The 27,354-nt window shown below is 43.4% G+C and overlaps 5 protein-coding genes across 5 annotated transcripts; all 5 read left to right on the top strand.

Moving 5' to 3' along the window:
• Window positions 1–1,405: 1,405 nt before the first annotated feature.
• Window positions 1,406–8,293, top strand: LOC134183033 (uncharacterized). The gene is made up of 5 exons (XM_062650478.1): window positions 1,406–1,444; window positions 2,267–2,343; window positions 2,463–2,514; window positions 2,591–2,954; window positions 7,585–8,293. Exons 1-5 carry the CDS (start codon window positions 1,406–1,408, stop codon window positions 7,809–7,811), a joined length of 759 nt encoding a protein of 252 aa, XP_062506462.1. The 3' UTR covers window positions 7,812–8,293.
• A 5,962-nt stretch (window positions 8,294–14,255) lies between these two features.
• LOC134183598 (uncharacterized) lies at window positions 14,256–17,977 on the top strand. The gene is made up of 8 exons (XM_062651181.1): window positions 14,256–14,315; window positions 14,375–14,482; window positions 14,542–14,622; window positions 14,684–14,743; window positions 14,816–14,936; window positions 16,444–16,591; window positions 16,652–16,712; window positions 17,002–17,977. Exons 2-8 carry the CDS (start codon window positions 14,414–14,416, stop codon window positions 17,674–17,676), a joined length of 1,215 nt encoding a protein of 404 aa, XP_062507165.1. The 5' UTR covers window positions 14,256–14,315; window positions 14,375–14,413; the 3' UTR covers window positions 17,677–17,977.
• Window positions 17,978–18,080: 103 nt separating this feature from the next.
• Window positions 18,081–18,915, top strand: LOC134183032 (uncharacterized). Its single transcript, XM_062650477.1, has one exon. It carries the CDS (start codon window positions 18,112–18,114, stop codon window positions 18,913–18,915), a length of 804 nt encoding a protein of 267 aa, XP_062506461.1. The 5' UTR covers window positions 18,081–18,111.
• A 45-nt stretch (window positions 18,916–18,960) lies between these two features.
• Window positions 18,961–20,020, top strand: LOC134183031 (uncharacterized). Its single transcript, XM_062650476.1, has 2 exons — window positions 18,961–19,941; window positions 19,988–20,020. Exons 1-2 carry the CDS (start codon window positions 18,961–18,963, stop codon window positions 20,018–20,020), a joined length of 1,014 nt encoding a protein of 337 aa, XP_062506460.1.
• A 3,169-nt stretch (window positions 20,021–23,189) lies between these two features.
• Window positions 23,190–24,519, top strand: LOC134183383 (uncharacterized). Its single transcript, XM_062650893.1, has one exon. It carries the CDS (start codon window positions 23,332–23,334, stop codon window positions 24,247–24,249), a length of 918 nt encoding a protein of 305 aa, XP_062506877.1. The 5' UTR covers window positions 23,190–23,331; the 3' UTR covers window positions 24,250–24,519.
• The last annotated feature ends 2,835 nt before the right edge of the window (window positions 24,520–27,354 follow it).

The raw sequence follows: 27,354 nt of genomic DNA, 5'->3' as shown, positions 1-27,354 counted from the left end.
GTCCATTCCATGTTCAATTCCAAGCAACAATTGAATATTGAATTAGAAATTGAAAATAGCCTAGAAGTTGCTTGCAATTTCAATATTCAATTCTATTAAAAATTAAAAATTGATTGATCAACGAACTATAATTATTTACGGTTTGAAATGAATATTAAAAACATACTTAATTTTTAACCAATTTCCTTTTTCAATGCAATGGAATATTGAAATTGCAAGTATGTTAGTTCAATTTTTAATGTTAAATTCAATATTCAATTTAATTTAAAAATTAAATATTAAATTTTGAATTTGCGTGGTCAATTCGTCCATTCTATTTTTAATTTTTGAAACAAATTGAAAATTGAATGTCAAATTAAAAATTGACTGGCGTTGCTTGCTCTTACAATATTCCATTACATTGAAAATAGAACTTGATTGAAGACCAATTTTCATTTCAATATTCGTTTACTTTGCAAATAGATTCAATCTTTCCATCCGTCCAATTTTCGTAAATTATGAATATTAGACTAGAGCCTCCGATGCAATTTTCTTTCTCCGTACTAAATGTAAATAGAAAGTTACCCGCCACTGCTAGCGCGAGCGATATCTCATAAACGGCATAATGACACCACGCGGGCGGTCGCCGGTGACTTCAATATTCAATTCTATTGAAAGACGAAAGTTGCGTCTAGCTTAGCCACGCCCAGCCACGCCTCTGGCACGCATGCAATGTAATGCAATTAAGAGATGCATTTTAATTTTTAAATTAAATTGATTATTGACTTTAACATTAAAAATTAAACTAACGTGCTTACAATTTCAATATTCCGTTGCATTAAAAAAGAAAATTGGTTAAAAATTAAGTATGTTTTCAATATTCATTTTAATCCGTAAATAATTACAGTCCGTCGAGCAATCAATTTTTAATTTTCAATAGAATTGAATATTGAAATTGCAAGCAACTTCTAGGCTATTTTCAGTTTCTAATTCAATATTCAATTGTTGCTTGAAATTGAAAATGGAATGGACGAAATGGTCACGCACCGTCTAGAGCTCCAAGAGGAACAAAAGAAACGGCCAGTGTTATCGTTTGTAGAATCTAGACAGCGACTTCTGAGCGAACGTACTACATCTGCTGACTTGTCTGGTTTCTAACTTTCAAGAACAAAACTCATTTTGCAAATTTGTTTGTTGCCGAGCGTAGCGAGGCTTCTAATCCGGGTCAGAGCTTTTGGTGTGGTGTGGTGTGGTGTGGTGTGTGTGTGTGTGTGTGTGTGCGTGTGTGCGTGCGTGCATGCGTGCGTGAGTGTGTGTGTGTAGACTCGTGCCCAGTCCTCCTCCGCGCTAGGTTGCTTACACCACGTGCGCTAGCTGTCACGTGTGTATAGGTCCATGTGGTTTCACACGTGTGGTTGGTCTAAGCATGGAGGCATCAAATCGGAAACTCAATCATGAGATTAAGGTATCTTGATACCGTCTCCGCCCGTAATAACGCCCATGCTGGTATATGCCCATGTGTGGCAGGTCAGAACTTTCAGCCAAAAAAGCTAGACGCCCATGGCCAACTAAAATTTTAGATGCCCACGATACACATACGCAGACAAAACAAAATAGGGTCCACAGAACATTCGTTCTGTCTGTGTTCGTTTGATGAGCTGGTGTCCGTATTGCGTGACAGTGCTTACTATTCTTCTTTGCAATTAGCGATCCTGATGCTTTTGACAGGCTTCAATCCGACCACTCTGGTTTGTGTGTGTACTGTCTAGTTTCTGTGTGTCTGTGCTGATGATACATGGAAACCAGTACGTTTGATCTTGCAAATGGATAATTGCAAGCATTTGTGGTATTTCTGTCTTCAAGTGTTTAGATGGTGACTGGCCAAACGACAGCATATTGCAACCATGTATATGCCTGGGACCAAAATAACGCCCATGTCCTAGTATACGCCCAGAAAAAAGCGTTTCTTTTCTATACACCCAGGGCGTTATTAGCGGCGAATACGGTAGTCTAGACATAGTAGGACATAGACTATCTTGATGACTTGATGTAGTATAGAAATCTTATTTACCAGTGCAGACATGTGACCAAATGAGACGCTATCAACATTAACTTGTTGCTATCTGTTGCATTTGTGCATTAGTGTGCTGTGCTGTGCTGTGCTGTGCTACACTGTGCTACACTGTGCTGTGCTGTACTACACACTGTGCTGTGCTACACTGTGCTGTTCAGGTGAATGGCATATGTAGGAAACCAGAAGTAATGTGTTGGGGTTGTATTGTTTTAGAGATCAGGAGAGTGGTTAAGCCATGTGAAGAGTCTTCTTGAACCAGTTAGAATACTTAATTGGTGGCTTTGGCTTAGGTGCTGCATCCAGGTTTACAATATTTAATAAAATACCAAGCAAACCTTCCTTCATCCATTCAAGTTCCGCTCTTAATTGGATTTATTTTACTGTTTCTACTGGTTACTTATTGTATCAGGAGTTCTGTTGGACGAGTGTGTTGTGCAGCTGGAGCAGTTCTATTTGTGATAGTATGGAGTAAGCAATTCTTTCAAGTCTTTTATGCATAGGTGACAATTGATTTATCTATGATAACATGTGCCGTAGTTATTGCATTTGCAAATAGAGATCCTCCCCGTGGAACTTAATTACCGGGATTATGGTCAAGACAGAAGTTTTGGGCTATCTAACAGCATTGACTTTGAAGAACACATAGGAATAGATTTACTACGTTCTTCCAAACTTCTTAACAACTGGGATTTGGATAAAATAGATGAAATGAGTGCAAGCTGGACAGTGGACAATACTCGTTGGTTGTTGACAAAGCTTCTGCCTTGGACAAGCAATCCAGGATTCATTGTGTTCTGTTGTTTACTACAAGAAAAGCACAAATTGCCGAGAGTTGGATGGGAAGTTTGTGATGCTTGTGCAGAATTTGATTTTCAAAAGTGCAACATCTCCAAGTCAGAAGGTTTGTCTTTGACTAATTGTGCCAGTCAGTAGTTATAAAAGGATGATAGTAACTCAATCTATTTACTAGTATTAACATGATTATTAGTATTTATTGGTTTTGTTTGTGTCATGCTTTAGCTTATGCTTATGTAAACAGAGATCTTCCTTATGGAACATGTTGGGATCTCATTGTATACAAAAGACTTCAACTGTCCAAAAGTATCATCTTTGGAGATCACATAGGAGTAGATCGACTACGTTCTAACGAACTTATTGATTACAATGATTCAAAGAAAATAATGAGTTTGCATGAGGACAAAGTGGACAGTTGAAGATACTTACTGGTTGCTGACAGAAGTTCTTCCTTGGAGAGGCAATTTGGGATTTATTAAGTTTTGTTGTTTACTACTTGCAAAGTACAATAATTTGCCAGATGGTGCATGGAAAGTTTGTCACGATTGCGAGGAATTTGACTTTAGAACATGCAACATCTCTCAATCAGTGGTGTTTTTTGTTGACTCATCTTGTTCGTCTGTGGTCTTTGGTATACTAGATGTTGACATACTCATTCATATGAAGTACTTGACTGACACAGATCATGATCAGAAGATCTCGCCATCTCAAGTGGTATACAATGCATCAATTGTCTGCATTGATGAAAACATCACTGCTACTCTAATTCTGAATACATGTATTGATAAAAAGTACATTGACGAAGATGCATTTCAAAGGAACACAGCTCGGCAACTGAAAGTTGGTCATTCTGAGGTACAGTTAGTTTCTTGGAAAAGAAATAACAGCACATGGATGTTGCTACGTCTCTCAACCAGAGCTGGATTACGACTTGTGGAGACGTTTAGTAAGAGAGAGACTAGAGATCAACTTGGTCAAATGATAGCAAAGACATCGCGTGCAAATTCAGCAAGAAATGTCTCTATTCAGATGAAGATAGGCGATTTGCCACCCTCTACGCTATCTGTTTCTCCTACTGGAATTTTTCCAATCAAATTCGCTAATGGCACCTCTCCATTAATTAAGTTTAATCAGAGAACATTAGATGGAGTGCTTAATACTTTGATTGCATTTGTGTATTACAGCAAGCCTAATGTCTTTCTTGTTGTTGTTATAGGAGCAGTTTGTTTGGTGTTGTTATTGCGTGTACCAATAATTATTTACTTACTTTCGTCATCTGCCTTAGCAAGTGGCAAGCATGAGGTTGGACAAGAGCATGAACTTGATTCAAGTGTTATTCACAGCACAAGTCAGTATATTTGTGAAGTACATTGTTCATTGGCATACTAGGGAGCAACTGTGTAGCAGTTGTTTGTGTTGTGTAGCAGTTGACTGCTGTTGTTCAGGTTTATATATAAGTCTGTGTGTGTGTGTGTGTGTGTGTGTGTGTGTGTGTGTGTGTGTGTGTGTGTGTGTGTGTGTGTGTGTGTGTGTATGTATGTATGTATGTATATGATGTTGTTTGTTATTGTTGATGTAGGAGCAACAATGGAAAGTTTCAAAATTAATCAAATGGTCCAGTTGCTACTGTCAACAATTGCTCTAGTATTTTTGTTTTACTGTTGTGTGCTATGTTGTTAGTGTGCTAATTGTGGTGTGTTGGAACTGCTTATGTAGCAATTAAGAAATGTGAGGGAACGAGTATGTCACTTGTTTTATGTGCTTGATGGTTTAGATGGTGAACTAGAGGAGCGTAAAAGTCAGGTGATCTAGCCTTGTACCAGACCCTCTTGCAACAACGCCAGAGAGGGTCTGGAATCATCCCGCCTACTTTCTTCACCTAGTGTCACCCCACGTCATCTTAAGTGTCACTCCACGTCACCAACGTCAACGCTTTCATGCTTTAGTTAATTATGAATCCATCCATCCATCAAAGTTATGCTACCTGTGTTACATACATTCACTGTCTAGATTTCGTTACTGTAGCTGCATGGAAAGAGATTAATATAGCAAGCCCTATAGCAATTTCCCCTGCAGCCACAGTTAATACCATGATCGTAAACACTTCCCCGATTAAATTATCAAGGGCCTCAGAATTTACCTTCTTTGGTTTTCGATTTAAGCCCATTAAGGGGCTTATACTCCGTTTTCGCTCGCCGCTACTAACGGAATCTCGCTTGATTTTCTTTTATTTGGTACTGCATGGAATAAGATTCATTCACAGAGCGAGCTCGATTGTGAGTTCGATTTATGTTATCTGAAGCTGTGAGGTGCAATGTGATTCGATCAGCAGTCTACGTAGCTTGGACTAGGGATGCACTAGGCGCCGCTCTATTACTGTGCTAGGCTACGAGAACAATACGACCGGGAAGCTCGTGTACGATTCGGGAACATTTGGAGCCTGGCAGTGTGTACACGGTGTTAACTTCGAATTCCGCTCTCCTAGAGTCTCTTGGAGAGATCGGGGAAGTCCTCTCTCCCAGAGAGGTTGGCAAATACGTACAGCTTGCGTTGGGACAGGATACCAGCATTGAAAGGAAACAAGTAGAGTACGAATGGAAGGTCAAGTCGGCTGCAATTGTACAGAGTCCGTAGATGTCATTACATTTACAGCCGGACCTTTAAGGCACGTGATGACGTTCCCGTGTGGGATTGGCTACCTGCGCAATCAGACGAAGAAAGCGACGTACAGTACTCTTGGGCTACAGCCGTTCGGACACTGGACTTGATCTGCTGCAGCTTTGCACGTCAGGTGAATTAAAAGGAGCTGTCGAGGTAGCCTGTTGCTCTTGTCTAATTTAGCTAAACAAAGTGTAACATTGAGTGAAATCGAAGGGGAGGGGCTTGGCTACAGTTTAAGGGAACGAAGTGGCTAGAGAGCCGGTACCGGTCCCGGAAGCGGAGGACTTGGAGTGCCGGTAATTTGCACGTGACCGATGATGTCATGCTCATGAGTAGCGACGAATGGCGGGAAGTCCGACTGATTCCGCATTCTTTTCTGTTGGGAAAATATTCAAGTCATTCGCCGACCTACAAGAGCGATTGTCGGCGTATGAGTCATCAACATACACAAAATTATGGCGAAGAGACTCGAGAAGTGTTGAGACTGCCCGGAAGCGAATCAATCGTTCCCTTTCTGAAGCAATCACATACTACGAGGTAACGTATGGCTGCATTCACGGAGGCAAAAAATTCACTGCTCGTGGTGAAGGAAAGCGGTCTACATCGTAAGTGCAGTTTGTGCGTTAGCAATTGTTTAGGAATCCAAGGACCTACACTTTCCATGGTGATGGCTCAAATTGTGGCCCCAGGCTAAAATACTGTACATACAGTAGTCTCAGATAAAAAGAACAAATGTAAAAGAAACAGTAATTAACTACGCTCGGCAAATACTGTTATTATATATATATATATGTATATATATATATATATATATATATATATATATATATATATATATATATATATATATAGTCGATCAGTGAAACCTTTGATGTAGTGTTACATCTACACAGTACTGTACTACACTATTGAAGATACCTAAATATACCCAGTATACATCATTGCTGCTTTACCGTCTTCATTCTTTCTTCACACTTTCTAAAGACAAAAATGTCTTTCAATGAAGTATGTTCAAATACAGCAAGGCATGGGCTGGGTAGAAATGCTAAGTTTCTCTCTCATCTATTAGTTTGTATCAGGGTGGCAGTGTAGATGCATTTGGATAGTCTATATTCTACAATTCTTAAGTAAATTTGAAAATTACCACATTTAATATCAACTAGTCAACAGTAAAATTAATATCAACAATTGTTGGGGTACAATTTCAGACCTTTGGTTGATTTGTTTTGTAAAATTTAACTGGTAACCTGAAACATATTTCTATATCATATTGAATATTATTTTTGTAATTTTATACAACCACAATTTCTACATTTAAAAACACACCTAAAATTTTGTCATGCTCTTACTTCTGTACCGAAGTGCAAAGAAACGTTACTTGCGAGTGTTGCCTGACTTGAGTGCAGTATGCAAGCCGTAAAAGAGCAACAGGATTTCCCTAAGATGTAGGCTTTACGATCAATTCCATAACAAACCATAATTTGTTGTGCAGTTGTAGCGGTTCTATTTGCGATACTATGGGGTAAGCAATTCTTTCAACTTTTAATGCATAGTTGACAATTGATTTATCTACAATGACATGTGTTGTAGTTTATGCATTTGCAAATAGAGATCCTCCTCCTGGAACTTGTTGGGATTATGTTCAAGACAGAAGTTTTGAGCTATATCTAACAGCATTGACTTTGAAGAACACATAGGAATAGATTCACGACGTTCTTCCAAACTTCTTGACAACTGGAATTTGGACGAAATAGGTGAAATGAGGGCAAGCTGGACAGTGGACAATACTCGCAGGCTGTTGACAAAACTTCTGCCTTGGACAGGCAATCCAGGATTCATTGTGTTCTGTTGTTTACTACGTGAAAAGCACAAATTGCCGAGAATTGGATGGGAAGTTTGTGATGCTTGTGCAGAATTTGATTTTCAAAAGTGCAACATGTCCAAGTCAGAAGGTTTGTCTTTGACTAATTGTGCCAGTCAGTAGTTATAAAAGGATGATAGTAACTCAATCTATTTACTAGTATTAACATGATTATTAGTATTTATTGGTTTTGTTTGTGTTATGCTTTAATTAGCTCATGCTTATGTAAACAGAGATCTTCCTTATGGAACATGTTGGGATCTTATTGTATACAAAGGGCTTCAACTGTCCGAAAGTATCATCTTTGGAGATCACATAGGAGTAGATCGACTACGTTCTAACGAACTTATTGATTACCAGGATTCAAAGAAAATATTGAGTTTGAGGACAAAGTGGACAGTTGAAGACACTTACTGGTTGCTGACAGAAGTTCTTCCTTAGAAAGGCAATTTGGGATTTATTAAGTTTTGTTGTTTACTACTTGCAAAGTACAATGATTTGCCAGACGGTGCATGGAAAGTTTGTCATGATTGCGAGGAATTTGACTTTAGAACATGCAACATCTCTCAATCAGTGGTGTTTTTTGTTGACTCATCTTGCTCGTCTGTGGTCATTGGTATACAAGATGTTGACATACTCATTCATATGAAGTACTTGACTGACACAGATCATGATCAGAAGATCTCGCCATCTCAAGTTGTTCATAATGCATCAATTGTCTGCGTTGATGAAAGCATCACTGCTACTCTAATTCTGAATATTGATAAACAGTACATTGAGGAAGATGCATTTCAAGGGAACACAGCTCGGCAACTGAAAGTTGACCGTTCTGAGGTACAGTTAGTTTCTTGGAAAAGAAATAGCACATGGATGTTGCTACGTCTCTCAATCAGAGCTGGATTACGACTTGTGGAGACGTTTAGTAAGAGAGAGAGACCTAGAGATCAATTTGGTCAAATGATAGCAAAGACATTGCGTGCAAAGTCAGAAAGAAATGTCTCTATTCAGGTGAAGATAGGTGATTTGCCACCCTCTACAATACATGTTACTCCTACTGGAATTTTTCCAATCAAATTCGCTAATGACACCTCTCCATTAATTAAGTTTAATCAGAGAACGTTAGATGAGTGCTTAATACTTTGATTGCATTTGTGTATTAAAGCAAGCCTAATGTCTTTCTTGTTGTTTATTATAGGAGCAGTTTGTTTGGTGTTGTTATTGGGTGTACCAATAATTATTTACTTACTTTCATCATCTGCCTTAGCAAGTGGCAAGCATGAGGTTGGACAAGAGCATGAACTTGATTCAAGTGTTATTCACAGCACAAGTCAGTATATTTGTGAAGTACATTGTTCATTGGCATACTAGGGAGCAACTGTGTAGCAGTTGTTAGTTGTTGTGTAGCAGTTGACTGCTGTTGTTCAGGTTTAGTCTGAACTTGTAGCAATGGTGGTCGTGCACTTTACAATTGAGATGCTCTTATGAGGCTTGTTATAGGAACTGATCTTGGTCTTTATCTCTTGGTTCAATAAAATTAATTGTGTCTTTATAGACTATTGTGATGCTGTTTGTTATTGTTGATGTAGGAGCAACAATGAAAAGTTTCAAAATTAATCAAATGGTCCAGTTGCCACTGTCGACAATTGCTCTGGTATTTTTGTTTTACTGTTGTATGCTATGTTGTTAGTGTGCTAATTGTGGTGTGTTGGTACTGATATATATGTAGCAATTAAGAAATGTGAGGGAACGAGTATGTCACTCGTTTTATATGCTTGATGGTGTAGAGTAACTCAGTCATAATAATTAGTGGTTTCTTGCCGTATGGACACACCTACTTTCTGACTAGTATATAGTGTACGGGCACAATAGAATCGTGGCCTTTTGGGTTTCAACTGTTGCACGTCGTATACTCGTTACATTTTGGTGTCAGAAGTGAGTTCATGGCTCAGCAAGGTGCCGATCAGCCAGTTGTACAGCAACCTCAGGTTCAAGCCTATCGTCAGCTGTGCCTACCAGAACCTTTTGCTGATGGCGACATATCTACCTGGTTGCGTCGCTTTGATCTCTGCTGTTCTGCTAACCGCTGGGACGCCCACGACAAGGTCGTACGGTTGCCTACTCTGCTGCAAGGACGAGCCTTTGCAGTGTTTGAACGGCTGACCCAACAGCAAACGGATACGTACGACCACCTCATTGCCGCTCTGAAAACAGCATTTGAACCGCGTACAGAAGAACGTCGTCGCCTTGCAACGCGGCAGCTCAATAGTCGCACTCTGCAGACGGGTGAGGACCTTGATGTGTTTGTACGTGATCTAGAACGTTTGCTAGACAGAGCACAGCCTGGGTTATCGCAGAGTTGCGTCGGCAGCAGTTGATTGACCGGTTCATTGCCGGGTTACCAGAGGTCATCAGTGATCAGCTATACGTCTTAGCACCAGTGGGCCTTAACGAAACGGTGAGCAAAGCTAGAGAGCTGTGTCTCTTGCAGCGTCGCAAAGAGGACAGGCAAGGTAAAGGACAAGGGAGGATAGCTGCCACAACAGGAGCACAGTCTGCTGATCAGGAATCATTAGCACAAACAATGGTGCGTTCTTTAGAAGCGTTGACCTCGCGTCTGGAACGACTGGAAGACCGCATTCAAGGTGGAGCTACTGGGAAGCAACAGTTCCGATCTCGAAAGAGTAGTGGAGGATGCTTCAGATGTGGTAGTACAGGCCATTGGAAACGAGATTGTCCAGTGCCGGCTGGGAAACCTACCCACAAGGAAGCATGGAAGAAGACCAACAGTAATCCCAATAGCCTGACCAAAGAACCGCAGAAAAGTAATACTGTGGGTATTCTGACTGGTGGAGAAGCTGATCAATCATGCTCTCTCACAGTACAGGCGATTGTGGCAGGACAGATGACGCAGTGTCTGGTAGACACTGGTGCATCTGCATCTCTGGTGCCCAGCAGGCTTTATCTGGGAAACCACGATTCATCTAGGAGTGGTGAGAATAGCCACAATTCACTGAAAGGAGTGGATGGAAATGATATCCATGTCTGTGGCAAGATGGATTTGCAAGTGGAAATTGGTCAGTGGAAGACTCATCATACATTTTTGGTAGCCAACATAGCTACAGGACCCATTCTTGGTGTAGACTTTCTTTTGAAGCACAACATTACTGTTGACTTGAGGCGAAGAAGGCTGACACTACCAGGAGGTGCAATTGGAAGGTTGACCACACCAGGAGTACAAAGCAATCATTGTTTTCTGATTCTCAACCACAGCATGCAGATTCCCACAATGACCAGACAGCTGGGAGAAGCTTACATAGTGGATGAGTATGGTAACAAGGTATGTCAAGAGGGAGTGGCAATGTTAGAGCCAGACAATACTGTCATTAGCAAGACAGGTGTCATGATTGCCCACTCACTAATCAGTTTGGATCAGGATGTGGTGCCAGTGCAATTGATGGCACCTGGTGGACCAGTGCAGCTGTCACAAGGAACTGCATTAGGGCAACTGACCAGCATAGACCACAACGTCCCCATTGTAGGCGTGATTCAAGAACCAGATGCAGGAATTGACACTAGCCAAGATACAGTCCCTAGAAGTGATGTCATACCTACTAATGCATCAGTTAGTGAAAAGAACAATGAGCTAGTGCAGCAATTTGAACTAAACAAGCTGCCACTGAAGGAAAGCGAACGAAAACAATTGGAGGCACTGATCATCACGCATGCTAATCTGTTTGCATTCCAAGAAGGCGAAGTAGGCAGAACGGGTCGTGTCCAACACAGAATCAAGACTGGGGACAGTCCTCCAATTAGACAGCACCCCAGACGACTTCCACACAGCTTGAGAGGCGTGGTCAAAGACCAAGTTCAAGAGATGCTGGAGAGGGACATTATTCGTCCATCAGCAAGTCCTTGGTCAAGTCCGATTGTTCTTGTAAAGAGAAGGGATGGCCGATTTAGATTCTGTGTAGACTACCGGAAGTTGAACGCTGTCACGACTAAAGATTCATACCCATCGCCTAGGATAGATGAGGCACTGGACAGCCTTTCAGGAGCCAAGTACTTTTCTACGTTGGACTTAGCTTCTGGGTACTGGCAAGTAGAGGTGGCACCCGAGGATAGACCAAAGACGGCATTCACATCAATGCATGGGCTGTATGAATTTAATGTCATGCCTTTCGGTCTTACCAATGCGCCCAGTACTTTTCAGCGACTCATGGAAGCGGTGCTAGCTGGTTTATCATGGGAAGAATGTCTAATCTACTTGGATGACATCATAGTGTTTTCATCATCGTTCAAGGAACACATGTTGAGGCTAGAAAGGGTATTTGGGAGATTGAATGCAGCAGGTTTGAAGCTACAACCTGCTAAGTGTCACTTTGCGAGGAAGTCCGTGAAGTACCTGGGACACATAGTATCTGCGAGGGGTATTCAACCAGATCCGGTAAAGCTTCAGGCAGTCAAGAATTTTCCAAGACCAACACAAGTTAAAGAGCTGAAGGGATTCCTTGGCTTAGCGGGTTATTACCGGAGGTTCGTACCAGGATTTTCGCAGATTGCTGCCCCACTTTTTCAACTGCAGGAGAAAGGCACAGACTTCGTCTGGACTGAAGCCAGTGAAAGAGCTTTCACTGTCCTAAAAGAGAGACTGACGGAACCACCAGTCCTAGCTTTTCCACAGTTTGATAAACCGTTCCACCTAGCCACCGATGCTAGTGAGACAGGATTGGGGGCAGTGCTATCTCAAGTGATCGAGGGGAAAGAGAGAGTAGTGTCCTATGCTAGCAGGGCTTTGCGTAAAGCAGAACACAACTATTCAACAGTAGAGAAGGAAGCACTCGCAATTGTGTAGGCAGTTACAGCATTTCGTCCTTACTTGTACGGTTACAAGTTTACAGTAGCAACGGATCACTGTCCATTATCATGGCTGAAGTCAGTCAAGGAACCAACGGACGACTGGCACGATGGATCTTGATGTTAGGGGAGTATGACATGGACGTTGTCTACTGGAGGGGCAAGGACAATACTAATGCATATAGCTTATCGAGACGTCGACACCATGACACAGACAAAGAAGACCAGGAAATGCTATCCACTCACCACAACGAGACATCTGAATCATGTGCAGCAGTTGGATTCCTTCCCCAATGGTCAGCTGCTGACTTGCAGCACATGCAGAAAAGTGACACTGAAATAAAGGAAGTGCTTGAGCAGATGCCAGCAGGACGACCACAGTTTGAGGGAAAGTGGAAAAGTAATTCAAAACTTAAACAGTTTGGTCGAGTGTGGCATCAGTTGAAAGTAACAGACGATGGACTACTGTACAGAATTCGGGACAGGAGAATGGCTACAGGAAGACAAACGCAAGAATTAGTAGTTGTTCCAACATATTTAGTATCAGAGATCTTAACTCAATTGCATGACCAGAGTGGACACCTTGGATTGGAAAAGACTTTGAGAAGACTGGAGGATAGATTTTGGTGGCCAGGATACACTCAAGATATCAAAGACTGGATCAAGTGTTGTATACAGTGTAGTCAGAGGAAAAGACCACCACGTCACCCAAGAGCAGCACTACACAACATTACAGTTGGAGGTCCAATGGAAATGATCGCTATTGACTTTCTAGGTCCATTACCTCAGACAGAAAAGGGAAACAAGCATTTGCTTGTCATGGCTGATTATTACACCAAGTGGGTGGAAGCCTTTGCACTACCCAACCAGAAGGCATCAACAGTGGCACGAGTACTTGTTGATGAGGTCTTTTGCAGACTTGGAACACCAGCTATCCTCCATAGTGACCAGGGGAGAAATTTCGAGAGCAAGATACTGCAGGAGGTTTGCCAGATACTTGAGATAAAGAAAGTTAGAACTACTCCGTATCATCCCCAGAGTGATGGGTTAGTCGAGAGGGCAAATCGAACTCTGCTAGACCTGCTTGCTAAGCATGTCTCCCACAATCAGCGAGACTGGGATGTATGTCTACCTGTACTTCTGTTTCACTACAGAACATCAAAGCAATCAACGACACAAATGAGTCCATTTGAATTGATGTTAGGAAGAAGTGCACGCCTTCCTGTCGACGTTCAGACTGGAGCACCTCTTCCTGAACCAGAAGCAACAACGGAGTTCGGACAACGATTGAAGGAGGACAGAGCTCTGACCAAGGAATTCGTAGAGACGCACATCGTGTCAGCACAACGTCGTCAGAAGGAGAACTACGACCAGAAGACATCTCCGCATCATCATTACACGGCAGGTGATCTAGTTTGGTTGTTTACTCCAGTTGTAAATATAGGAATGTCCAGCAAACTAGCCAAACCTTGGAAGGGTCCGTTCCGCGTATTGGCAGTGTACGACAATGGCACCATGGACGTCATTCCTGCGGAAGGTAGAAGACGACGACGGAGGCGAGTACACTATAACCGAGTGAAGCCATGTTACAGACATCCGGTACACGACAGCTGTCAGGAAGATCGAGAACAACAAGTGATGAAACCAACTGAAGAGAACGAGCAACAAGCAGAGGAGGCCAGTCCGAATATTCTACCGGCAGCAGTTCAGTACTTTGAGGAGGTAGTCGCGGAAGGCCAAGTCCCGGATGTAATAGACCAACCATTGGTCGTGGACTTACCGATTCGAAGACCTGCTAGAGAACATAATCGACCAAGATGACTACAGGACTACGTAGTTAGTGACACAAAGTAGTGATTTTTGCAGTTGTGTCATTGTAACGTGAGGTCACGTTAGAATCGTAGGAGGGAGGAATGTAGAGTAACTCAGTCATAATAATTAGTGGTTTCTTGCCGTATGGACACACCTACTTTCTGACTAGTATATAGTGTACGGGCACAATAGAATCGTGGCCTTTTGGGTTTCAACTGTTGCAAGTCGTATACTCGTTACAATGGTTTGAATGATGAACTAGAGGAGCGTAAGAGTCAGGTGATCATTATAGATAGTTTTCTTGTAATTGCTTTGATGTGAAGGAAATATGTCTGCAGGTCAGTGACATTGATGAAAGACTTCAGAACAGAAGAAAAATGAATAAACAGAACAGGAAAACATTAGATGAACTTACAAGTGATAACTTATTACCTGCAGTGAAGGATACGAATGTTAGAAGTGTTTGGACAGTTTTACTTAAATGCCCGTTTTGTTTTTACAGGATCTGACACCAAATGGTACGTCTGTTGCTACTTGTTTTACAAGAATGAAACAGAAAGAGACCACAACTCAAGCACACATGATTGTATGTACTACAGAAAGAGGCTTATAATTTGTTTGTGTCTTTGTAATTAAATGTGGTTTAGAAACAGTTGCGTGTAGTGAAAAGTTCTCAAGAGACCATAGAGTTATCACAGACATCACAGGTAGAACATATTGCTGTGGCTTTCAAATGCTTGAGTTAATGAATTAATTTCTGTGACATTGCTGGTGTTTAGTTGTCACAATTAACGGCATACACATTGATAGAAAGATTGCAAAGAAGAGTCGATAATCTCAAGCTTGTAATGAAAAAGAGCAAAAACAAAAGACCAGAGGAATCAAATAATGTTTTGCCAAGTGAGGCTGTGTTTTGTATATTGGACAGGCTGAGTGAATGTGTTAGGGGTTATCCATAATTGTCGACCTTTACTCAAGCGTGCAAAGCATAAGGGGGAGAGGTAAGAGTAGTTGTACCCTTTTGGGGCCAAGCATAAATGTCGATGATTTCATTTGGTCTAGAAGTATAGATAGGAAGTGATACTATGTCAGTTACATGTACGCGTGTTGTATCTACATTTGTGTATCCGTTGCAAGGGTATGACTCGTAGACTATAACACAGTCGCTATGTTTGACGCGTACATGGCGTTGGACGGTGGGTACTCTGTGATAGGTACTAACAGATCTGTCTAAGAGACCTTTCATAAAACACGGGCGAACAGGTACCAGCAGTTTGTGAGCGCTTTGTCTTTGCCATCCCATCTTTGTCTCGTGAGGAAGCTGTGCAGAAAGTGCAATGACAATGGAAGACTGCTGGCCAGAACCACGGAATGTGCATATCAATCCTCGAAAGGGCTTCTATTTAATGTAAAGAAATAGTTTCACATGACCAACATTTTTAAGTACGCTTAGGGGAGGGGGTATGCAGAAAAGAGTACACTTTGTCCGCTTGAGTAAATGTGGTCAATTATGGATGACCCCTTGATGTTTATACCAAGTGAATTATTGATATATGTAGCCTACACAGTAGATTACAGTGGGACTCGGTTAGCAATGCGAATCCATCTTGCTTGACTTAGGGCGGGCGCATCTCGCCTAAACATGTTTTCAATCTTAAGGTTAATTTAGCACGTCTCAGGTAGCGTTAAACTTGTTTAGTGAACCTAAACAGCTTTCACTCATATTAGTAAACATGATTCAGAGGTAGTTTAGCTCAAGTGGTTTATGTTTAACAGTTAGGGTTATGGGTTAGGGTTACGGTTACGGTTAGGGTTAGAGTCAGAGTTATATAGGGTTGCACGAAGATGAGCCCTAATTTTTGTAGGACCTTGCACTGTTTTTTCTCTGGGCAATAGTTGAAAAAGACTACATCAGGCAGTCTCAGAAACAGCATAAGATGTCTCAGAGAGCAAAGAGAGCGATTCATTTGACATATCAAACCACCAATGTCCATCTCTCACTATTGCTGTGCACTCCAACACGTCGTCTGATATGCTTTCACCTGTGCATCTTCCAACACAGCGGTGGAAAGAACTCTGGTGAAGAACGAAGTCCCGGATAATAATGTTGAGATTGCAGATTTAATAAGTGACAAGTTGAGACGCTTCCTAACTAAATATGTTTAGATTCTAAGAAAGCATTAAACCAGTTTAATCCAGGGAGCACGATACATGGTTGTGTAAATTTGCCCAAACAAAGAACCGTCAAACTAGTTAGTTATTAATATAGAATTGTTGCATACATTTGTGATGTTGTGTGTTTGCAACAGAAACAGCAGTATGTATTTTGTGGTTGTTATGTACTGACATTGTAGCTGTTCTGCAGTCAGTATATTAGATCAGTATCTTCATTGTTGTGTATTTGCAGGTGCTATTGATCGTCTCGGTCCTATTCTTAAGGCTGATTATGAAGTTGCTGTGAAAAAGGGGAAGTTGCCAATAATGCGAGGGAACATTGACATGTTTGGTGAAGAAGATGCCACTGCAGTGCCACTTGGCTACTTTGTTGGTAAAGGGTGAGTAAGTGAGGTGTTTGATTTGTGAAAAGGTCTCGTGTTCAAACAGTCAATCTGTAGCGATGAAGTAGCTAGCGAAGAAGCAATTCAGGAAGTCACATGTGTTCAACGACAAAGACCAGTAAGTACGCAAGCTACATGTATGTCTTTGTATGTGTACGCAGTGTCGTGGTTATGGGTATTTATGGACCTCCAAAACTTTTGGCGAGCGTGGACCCCAAAACTTTTGGGGGCGTGGTGGTTTTCTGACAGCCCAAGCCTTACTGATTAATTTGATGCTACAAGACTTGCATGAGCAGCTTAACAGTGCTGGTCCAAAAATTCAGATATGATAAAGGATATTTTTGCTAGTTATTTTCAACTTTAATTTGTGTGATTGCGGTGATAATACAACCTTTTTCTGGTTGCAGGTATTCACTAGAAATATCATTCCACCTGAAGGAAATGTAGAGTTGCATGGCCACGATGGCATGGTGGATATCCAGGCTTTGTTTGCTGAGAGCAGTGCTCTTAAAGATGAGAACAGTGCTCTGAAAACAGACAAACTCATGCAGGATTATCAAAAGGCTGTTACAACATCATGTCAAGAGCTTGTTACTGGCTTGAGGGTACCAATCAGACAGCTGGAGCAACAATTAGTACAACATTATGAGTACGAGTTGTCTCTTGCACGAGAAACTGAGCAAACCCTTAGAAATGGAAATGAGGTGCTACGTAAACAGCTGGTGTCTGTTGGGAATATGTATCGTAGTTTACAATCAGAGGCAATGGAGAAGAAAGATAGGGAAGAAGAAGCAAAACCAGCGGCAGAAGAACAAGAATGTAGTGAAAAAACAGAATTGAAGAACAAGACGCTAAAATCACGTCTGGAATTTGAAAGCTCAAAACCAACTAAAGGCCCAGGATCGATGTTGGAACTTACAGAAGGTAAACACACTTTAAGTGAGGATGCAGCTGCAAGAAATAATCTGCAAGCAGACAGTGGATATAATGGCTGTAAATCATCACAGACAGTGGATCTTGCGCTGTTACCTGCAGACATGCAAAAAGACAATGGAGCAGTGGCAGGTTCCTTTAGCGTGTAGTTCACTCACTAACAGATTGAAGGACAAACAACCAGAGCTAAATCATGAACTGAAGTCAGAGTAGGAGACCTGAACTAACAACGGAGAAATTGATGCGCAGTTTTTATCGCTTTTTGATTTATTTTAGTGATACAGTTTGTAGCGTGTGTAGGTGTGTGTAGCGCGTGTAGGTGTGTGTAGCGCGTGTAGGTGTGTAGCTCGAGTAATTAGATGCATGTTTACGTTAGCACTGCGTTAAAGCACGTTAGTATGACATCATGACTGATGCCTATTTAGACCATTACACTTGCTAGATTGTTTAGTCTGTCTTGAGTACAGCTACGCGTTATAGCAATAGGATAGAGTTGTTCTACTGCTGTGTCTGACAACTGCATCTGCTGCAAGCACTAACAGTGACAAGTGCTACATTTGGTGACAGGAGTGGGATCCAGATAAATGGCAGAAGCGCCAGACCAGCAGCATGCGGAGCAGGCAGTGCGCGCCCGAGGCAGCAGAATAGTGTCTCTTCCTGATTCGTTCAGTGATGGCGATGTGGAGCAATGGCTCAAGAAGTTTACCCTTTGTGCTGATGCAAATGGGTGGGAAGACGATGAGAGAAAAAAGAAGATTCTTCCGACATATCTAAATGGGAGAGCTTGGATTGTTTATGATCGGTTGCCAGAAGACAAGAAGGACACGTATGATCGTTTGTGTACGTCACTTAAGAATGTCTTTTCCCCTGTTACGGCAGAGAGACGCCGTCTGGCAACGAGGCAGTTCAGGGAGAGAAAATGGAAGACTGATGAACCATTGGAGGTTTATGCAGGAGAGCTAGAACGTCTCTTGGACAGGGCTTACCCAGCACTAGGAGCCGATGATCGGCAACAGCAGCTAGTAGACCAGTTCACTGAAGGAATGCCACCAGCTGTACGTCGGGAATTAGAACTTCATGCACAAGCAACATTCGAGGATACCATACTGCGAGCAAGAGAGCTAATGCTCTTGGAAGACAGAAAGAAGGTACGAGCTCAGACTGTCGAAGCTGTCAATGTGGTGAGGCAGGATGTTACCCATTCTGATTACACAACTGAGCTGGAACGACGAGTGCAACATCTAGAGGCACAATTGCGGCAACCAACACCCACATGGTCTAAAGAGAAATACCCACAATTACCTCACACACCACGAGGACTGAACAAAAGGGATCTGATTTGCTTTCAATGCAATCAGCCTGGGCACCTACGCCGCAATCGTCCCTAGTTCTCTGGTCCAAAACAGATTGGGCCTTGCTATCTTTGTGGCCAAATGGGTCATCACCAACGTCATTGTGGACAAAGGCCCACTCAATCCCAAGGTCGTCAAGGAAACAATCAGCCTTTGCACAGTCCAATCAATGGTGGTGCTTATGCAAGACAAGAATGTCTTAGTAATAGCAATAGAACATCCAAGCAGTCGAGCAAGCCAACTGATCGCTTCTATCAAAGCAAGCCAACCGATCGCTTCTATCAAATCAACGGGTTGATGCACTTTCTAACAGTAGAGGGAACTGTGGATGGAGTTCCATCCAAGTGTCTTATCGACACAGGAGCATCTGTTTCTTTAGTCCCGCCCTCATTTGGGAGTGGCAAGACAGTACATCCTTGTTCTGAAAGTATTATGTTACGTGCTGTCAATGGCACCCCATTGAAAGTACTGGGCAAGATTGACCTAATTGTGGCTCTAGGTTCTTGGGAGGCCCCACACCGCTTCCTGGTTGTGGAAACCCAGACAGGACCTATCTTGGGGTCAGACTTCCTGGCTAGTCATGGAATGATCGTGAATTTGAAAGACAGTAGAATGAACTGGATTGGAGGATCAGTGGAATTAGTTAGGTCTGTGGTAGGGGATCAATCTTGCAGTCTTGTCCTAGAGGAACAAGTTTCGACCACAGGAATGGAGTGTGTGGTTGTCATGGCCAAGGTGGTGAATAACAATGGCACTCACCTCACAGGAGCTGCCATGTTAGAACCTGATGAGGAATTGGTGACTAACACAGGGACACTGGTGGCCAGAGTACTAGTAGATGCCTCAAAAGATAGGGTACCAGTACAGTTGATGTTTCTCCAAGGCCCCAAGTGTCTCGAGAAGGGAACAGTGTTAGGAGAGTTGGAATGCATACAACATTCTAATACACCATTAGCATCTAGTGGATGCCCAGTCTATGCAGTAAGTCATGAGCAGTCACACTCGGCTTTTCTCAGCCAGTTCAACTGGGCAAAAACCAGACTTAGCCCACAGGAGAAAGGAGTACTGGAGCAGATGCTATTGCAAAACAGGCAGTTGTTTTCGAAAGGTCCCAGTGATATGGGCCGAACAACTATTGTGAAACATCACATACCTACACCAGGAGGACGTCCTTTCAAGTATCAGCCACATCGGATACCTCACCACCTGAAATCTGTGACGGAGAACCAGATTGATGTAATGTTGCAAAACAATATAATCAGCCCATCAGCCAGTCCTTGGTCATCACCAATAGTCCTAGTCAAAAAGAAAGACGGAAGTCATCGCTTTTGTGTTGACTACAGAGGCCTGAATGCAATTACCACAAAGGATGCATACCCACTTCCAAGAGTGGATGAGACCTTGCATTCCTTGGGCGGAGCAACATACTTTTCAACTTTGGATTTGGCAAGTGGCTATTGGCAGGTAGAGGTCCGTGAAGAGGACAAGGAGAAGACTGCCTTCACGTCTCCGCAGGGTCATTTTGAATTTCAGGTCATGCCCTTCGGACTCTGTAATGCACCGGCCACTTTCCAACGATTAATGGAATATGTTCTTGCCGGTTTACAGTGGGAACACTGCCTTATATATCTGGATGATATCATTGTGTTTTCCTCTACATTCGAAGAGCACATCGAGAAATTGACAAGAGTCTTTCAGAGACTGAGAGAAGGAGGGCTAAACCTGAAACCAAAGAAATGCTTCTTTGCTAAATCATCGGTGAAGTACTTGAGACACATTGTGTCTCAAAGAGGATTGGAACCTGACCCTGAGAAGATAAAGGCAGTAACAGAGTACCCAAGACCACAGTCAGCATCCGCTTTACGCAGCTTCCTGGGATTGGCTGGCTATTACCGTCGATTTATATCAGGATTTTCATCTGTAGCAGCCCCATTATTTCAGCTGCAGCAACAAAGCCAGAACAAGCCCCTCGTCTGGACAGAGGACAGTCACTATTCATTCTGCACACTTCAGCAGAAGTTGATATCAGCGCCTATTTTGGCATTTCCTCAGTTTGAGGTCGAATTCATTCTGGCAACAGACGCAAGTGATACAGGGCTGGGAGCAGTTCTCTCCCAAATTCAACACGGCAAAGAGAGAGTGATTGCCTATGCTAGTCGAGTCCTACACAAGAGTGAGAAAAATTATTCTACCATCGAAAAGGAGGCACTGGCCTTAGTTTGGGCAGTCAATAATTTCAGGCCATATCTGTATGGACGGCTCTTTACACTTATCACTGACCATTGTCCACTGACATGGCTGAAGTCCATTCGAGAGCCTAGAGGTCGCTTGGCACGTTGGATACTTCTTCTAAGCGAGTATGAGTGGTCTATTTGCCACCGACCTGGCAAACAACACAACAATGCTGATGCATTGTCCAGACATCAACCGCCTTCTGTCAACATGGCCGGTCATCATGCGACACTTGATGAATCCTTTGAAGAGATCATGGCGCCTGTTGGAGCTGTTCAAGACGTCTTAGGTGCTGTGGGAATGACCCCTACTTGGTCATATCGTGAACTGTGTGACATGCAAGCGGCGGACTCAATAATTTCACAAGTATTGGCTCAATTCCCAGAACGTCCCTCCGCTACAGGGCGATGGAGATCTCATCCCAAATTGATTGCTTATAGCAAGACTTGGCACCAGCTGGCCCTCGATGATGGCATTCTATATCGTTTTCGCCCTGCCACCCCTGCTGATGGTGGAGAGGATAAGCAGTTGCTTGTTTTACCAACTTGTCTAATTCCTCCAGTTTTAGATTAGCTACATGACAATGAAGGTCATTTTGGAGCCGATAAAACGATAGGTCGTGTTTCTGACACATGCTGGTGGCCAGGCTATACCAAGGATATATATGAATACATCCAATCTTGCGAGATGTGCAGCCGAAGGAAGCCCACGTCCAAGGCCAAAGCAATGCTACAGAATGTACCTGTAGGAGGTCCTATGGAAATGATAGGGCTAGACTTTATTGGGCCTTTGCCAAGTACTGAAGCAGGCAACAAACATGTCCTAGTGGTGGTGGACTATTTCACTAAATGGGTCGAGGCTTTTCCACTACCGGACCAGTAAGCTGAAACAGTGGCCCGAACTCTGATGCGAGACGTTGTTTCTAGATATGGAGTTCCAGTCATCATACATAGCGACAAGGGAGCAAATTTCGAGGGCAATGTCATGAAGCAGTTGTGTCGATTACTCGGTATGAAGAAGACTAGGACAACTGCTTACCATCCCCAGAGTGATGGATTAGTTGAAAGAATGAATAAGACCCTCATGGAAGCCATCTCAAAGTATGTTTCCAACAACCAGCGTGACTGGGATCTGTGGCTGCCTCTTGTATTGTCTGGCTATCGAACTTCGAAACATGCGTCCACTGGAGAGACACCGCACCGACTCATGTTTGGCAGAAAGGCACGTCTACCTATAGATGTGGAGCTACAGAATCCCCTTCCACAACCTCAACCAACGACTGATTTTAAGCAAGCAGTTGAGAAACAGTTACAGATGACAAGAGAATTTGCAGACAATGAGATAGTGCAAGTTCAACACAGACAAAAAAGGAACTATGACGATCGTAGCCGTGGTCCTGTGTACAAGGTAGATGATTATGTTTGGCTGTATAACCCAGCAGTACCTAAAGGATTATCTCCAAAGCTTGCTAAGCGATACACTGAACCATTCAAGGTTATAAAGGTTCATGGTAGCACCAATGTCTCTATCAGACGACCCAAAGGAGGACGTGTTCAGCGAATTCATGTCAACAGAGTGAGTCCATGTTACCGAAGAATTCCGAGCCAGACTCCAGAATGTTCTACAAGAAATAACCATGCAACCGGACGAGCTTCTCATAATCAACGTCATCCGTCATCTACATTGCCCGAGGTGGACATCCATCATCACATCGACGAGGAGGAAGCAGTCTTGGTGAGAGCCAACGACAATGCAGTTAATGTTCAACCTGTTCAAGTCCCTCCAGCACAACCGATGGTTCCATCTGCACCTCCGCCTGTTAGTCGTGTTGGTCGCCGACTCGTTCAGCCTGCCTGGATGAGAGCCGGGGATTACAACGTTGGATATTACTGACTCGAGTGTTGTGATCGATCTACCTGTTCGTCGTACTGATCTTAGAAGACGTGAGAACCCGTTTCATTACTAGAGAGGGAGGAATGTAGCGCGAGTAATTAGATGCATGTTTACGTTAGCACTGCGTTAAAGCACGTTAGTATGACATCATGACTGTTGCCTATTTAGACCATTGCACTTGCTAGATTATTTAGTCTGTCTTGAGTACAGCTACGCGTTATAGCAATAGGATAGAGTTGTTCTACTGCTGTGTCGGACAACTGCATCCGCTGCAAGCACTAACAGTGACAAGTGCTACATTTGGTGACAGGAGTGGGATCCAGATAAATGGCAGAAGCGCCAGACCAGCAGCATGCGGAGCAGGCAGTGCGCGCCCGAGGCAGTAGAATAGTGTCTCTTCCTGATTCGTTCAGTGATGGCGATGTGGAGCAATGGCTCAAGAAGTTTACCCTTTGTGCTGATGCAAATGGGTGGGAAGACGATGAGAGAAAAAAGAAGATTCTTCCGACATATCTAAATGGGAGAGCTTGGATTGTTTATGATCGGTTGCCAGAAGACAAGAAGGACACGTATGATCGTTTGTGTACGTCACTTAAGAATGTCTTTTCCCCTGTTACGGCAGAGAGACGCCGTCTGGCAACGAGGCAGTTCAGGGAGAGAAAATGGAAGACTGATGAACCATTGGAGGTTCATGCAGGAGAGCTAGAACGTCTCTTGGACAGGGCTTACCCAGCACTAGGAGCCGATGATCGGCAACAGCAGCTAGTAGACCAGTTCACTGAAGGAATGCCACCAGCTGTACGTCGGGAATTAGAACTTCATGCACAAGCAACATTCGAGGATACCATACTGCGAGCAAGAGAGCTAATGCTCTTGGAAGACAGAAAGAAGGTACGAGCTCAGACTGTCGAAGCTGTCAATGTGGTGAGGCAGGATGTTACCCATTCTGATTACACAACTGAGCTGGAACGACGAGTGCAACATCTAGAGGCACAATTGCGGCAACCAACACCCACATGGTCTAAAGAGAAATACCCACAATTACCTCACACACCACGAGGATTGAACAAAAGGGATCTGATTTGCTTTCAATGCAATCAGCCTGGGCACCTACGCCGCAATTGTTCCTTGTTCTCTGGTCCAAAACAGATTGGGCCTTGCTATCTTTGTGGCCAAATGGGTCATCACCAACGTCATTGTGGACAAAGGCCCACTCAATCCCAAGGTCGTCAAGGAAACAATTAGTCTTTGCACAGTCCAATCAATGGTGGTGCTTATGCAAGACAAGAATGTCTTAGTAATAGTAATAGAACATCCAAGCAGTCGAGCAAGCCAACTGATCGCTTCTATCAAAGCAAGCCAACCGATCGCTTCTATCAAATCAACGGGTTGATGCACTCTCTAACAGTAGAGGGAACTGTGGATGGAGTTCCATCCAAGTGTCTTATCGACACAGGAGCATCTGTTTCTTTAGTCCCGCCCTCATTTGGGAGTGGCAAGACAGTACATCCTTGTTCTGAAAGCATTATGTTACGTGCTTGTCAATGGCACCCCATTGAAAGTACTGGGCAAGATTGACCTAATTGTGGCTCTAGGTTCTTGGGAGGCCCCACACCGCTTCCTGGTTGTGGAAACCCAGACAGGACCTATCTTGGGGTCAGACTTCCTGGCTAGTGATGGGATGATCGTGAATTTGAAAGACAGTAGAATGAACTGGATTGGAGGATCAGTGGAATTAGTTAGGTCTGTGGTAGGGGATCAATCTTGCAGTCTTGTCCTAGAGGAACAAGTTTCGACCACAGGAATGGAGTGTGTGGTTGTCATGGCCAAGGTGGTGAATAACAATGGCACTCACCTCACAGGAGCTGCCATGTTAGAACCTGATGAGGAATTGGTGACTAACACAGGGACACTGGTGGCCAGAGTACTAGTAGATGCCTCAAAAGATAGGGTACCAGTACAGTTGATGTTTCTCCAAGGCCCCAAGTGTCTCGAGAAGGGAACAGTGTTAGGAGAGTTGGAATGCATACAACATTCTAATACACCATTAGCATCTAGTGGATGCCCAGTCTATGCAGTAAGTCATGAGCAGTCACACTCGGCTTTTCTCAGCCAGTTCAACTGGGCAGAAACCAGACTTAGCCCACAGGAGAAAGGAGTACTGGAGCAGATGCTATTGCAAAACAGGCAGTTGTTTTCGAAAGGTCCCAGTGATATGGGCCGAACAACTATTGTGAAACATCACATACCTACACCAGGAGGACGTCCTTTCAAGTATCAGCCACATCGGATACCTCACCACCTGAAACCTGTGACGGAGAACCAGATTGGTGAAATGTTGCAAAACAATATAATCAGCCCATCAGCCAGTCCTTGGTCATCACCAATAGTCCTAGTAAAAAAGAAAGACGGAAGTCATCGCTTTTGTGTTGACTACAGAGGCCTGAATGCAATTACCACAAAGGATGCATACCCACTTCCAAGAGTGGATGAGACCTTGCATTCCTTGGGTGGAGCAACATACTTTTCAACTTTGGATTTGGCAAGTGGCTATTGGCAGGTAGAGGTCCGTGAAGAGGACAAGGAGAAGACTGCCTTCACGTCTCCGCAGGGTCATTTTGAATTTCAGGTCATGCCCTTCGGACTCTGTAATGCACCGGCCACTTTCCAACGATTAATGGAATATGTTCTTGCCGGTTTACAGTGAGAACACTGCCTTATATATCTGGATGATATCATTGTGTTTTCTCTACATTCGAAGAGCACATCGAGAAATTGACAAGAGTCTTTCAGAGACTGAGAGAAGGAGGGCTAAACCTGAAACCAAAGAAATGCTTCTTTGCTAAGTCATCGGTGAAGTACTTGGGACATATTGTGTCTCAAAGAGGATTGGAACCTGACCCTGAGAAGATAAAGGCAGTAACAGAGTACCCAAGACCACAGTCAGCATCCGCTTTACGCAGCTTCCTGGGATTGGCTGGCTATTACCGTCGATTTATATCAGGATTTTCATCTGTAGCAGCCCCATTATTTCAGCTGCAGCAACAAAGCCAGAACAAGCCCCTCGTCTGGACAGAGGACAGTCACTATTCATTCTGCACACTTCAGCAGAAGTTGGTATCAGCGCCTATTTTGGCATTTCCTCAGTTCGAGGTCGAATTCATTCTGGCAACAGACGCAAGTGATACAGGGCTGGGAGCAGTTCTCTCCCAAATTCAACACGGCAAAGAAAGAGTGATTGCCTATGCTAGTCGAGTCCTACACAAGAGTGAGAAAAATTATTCTACCATCGAAAAGGAGGCACTGGCCTTAGTTTGGGCAGTCAATAATTTCAGGCCATATCTGTATGGACGGCTCTTTACACTTATCACTGACCATTGTCCACTGACATGGCTGAAGTCCATTCGAGAGCCTAGAGGTCGCTTGGCACGTTGGATACTTCTTCTAAGCGAGTATGAGTGGTCTATTTGCCACCGACCTGGCAAACAACACAACAATGCTGATGCATTGTCCAGACATCAACCGCCTTCTGTCAACATGGCCGGTCATCATGCGACACTTGATGAATCCTTTGAAGAGATCATGGCGCCTGTTGGAGCTGTTCAAGACGTCTTAGGTGCTGTGGGAATGACCCCTACTTGGTCATATCGTGAACTGTGTGACATGCAAGCGGCGGACCCAATAATTTCACAAGTATTGGCTCAATTCCCAGAACGTCCCTCCGCTACAGGGCGATGGAGATCTCATCCCAAATTGATTGCTTATAGCAAGATTTGGCACCAGCTGGCCCTCGATGATGGCATTCTATATCGTTTTTCGCCCTGCCACCCCTGCTGATGGTGGAGAGGATAAGCAGTTGCTTGTTTTACCAACTTGTCTAATTCCTCCAGTTTTAGATCAGTTACATGACAATGAAGGTCATTTTGGAGCCGATAAAACGATAGGTCGTGTTTCTGACACATGCTGGTGGCCAGGCTATACCAAGGATATATATGAATACATCCAATCTTGCGAGATGTGCAGCCGAAGGAAGCCCATGTCCAAGGCCAAAGCAATGCTACAGAATGTACCTGTAGGAGGTCCTATGGAAATGATAGGACTAGACTTTATTGGGCCTTTGCCAAGTACTGAAGCAGGCAACAAACATGTCCTAGTGGTGGTGGACTATTTCACTAAATGGATCGAGGCTTTTCCACTACCGGACCAGTAAGCTGAAACAGTGGCCCGAACTCTGATGCGAGACGTTGTTTCTAGATATGGAGTTCCAGTCATCATACATAGCGACAAGGGAGCAAATTTCGAGGGCAATGTCATGAAGCAGTTGTGTCGATTACTCGGTATGAAGAAGAC

This window comes from Corticium candelabrum, chromosome 8, assembly GCF_963422355.1.
Source record: "Corticium candelabrum chromosome 8, ooCorCand1.1, whole genome shotgun sequence".
Classification (NCBI taxonomy): Eukaryota; Metazoa; Porifera; class Homoscleromorpha; order Homosclerophorida; family Plakinidae; genus Corticium; species Corticium candelabrum.
This window is presented reverse-complemented; position numbering and strand designations above follow the sequence as displayed.

Bases quoted from the DNA above. Each gene is read 5' to 3' on its own strand.
- LOC134183033 (XM_062650478.1), top strand. From the start codon at position 1,406: ATGGAGGCATCAAATCGGAAACTCAATCATGAGATTAAG. The intron at 1,445-2,266 runs GTATCTTGATAC...GTATTGTTTTAG, and splicing joins AACTCAATCATGAGATTAAG to AGATCAGGAGAGTGGTTAAG. The intron at 2,955-7,584 runs GTTTGTCTTTGA...TGCTTTAATTAG, and splicing joins CAACATCTCCAAGTCAGAAG to CTCATGCTTATGTAAACAGA.
- LOC134183598 (XM_062651181.1), top strand. From the start codon at position 14,414: ATGAATAAACAGAACAGGAAAACATTAGATGAACTTACAAGTGATAAC. The intron at 14,744-14,815 runs GTAGAACATATT...GCTGGTGTTTAG, and splicing joins AGTTATCACAGACATCACAG to TTGTCACAATTAACGGCATA. The intron at 16,713-17,001 runs GTAAGTACGCAA...TTCTGGTTGCAG, and splicing joins GTGTTCAACGACAAAGACCA to GTATTCACTAGAAATATCAT.
- LOC134183032 (XM_062650477.1), top strand. From the start codon at position 18,112: ATGGCAGAAGCGCCAGACCAGCAGCATGCGGAGCAGGCAGTGCGCGCC.
- LOC134183031 (XM_062650476.1), top strand. From the start codon at position 18,961: ATGGGTCATCACCAACGTCATTGTGGACAAAGGCCCACTCAATCCCAA. The intron at 19,942-19,987 runs GTACTGGAGCAG...TGTTTTCGAAAG, and splicing joins TTAGCCCACAGGAGAAAGGA to GTCCCAGTGATATGGGCCGA.
- LOC134183383 (XM_062650893.1), top strand. From the start codon at position 23,332: ATGGCAGAAGCGCCAGACCAGCAGCATGCGGAGCAGGCAGTGCGCGCC.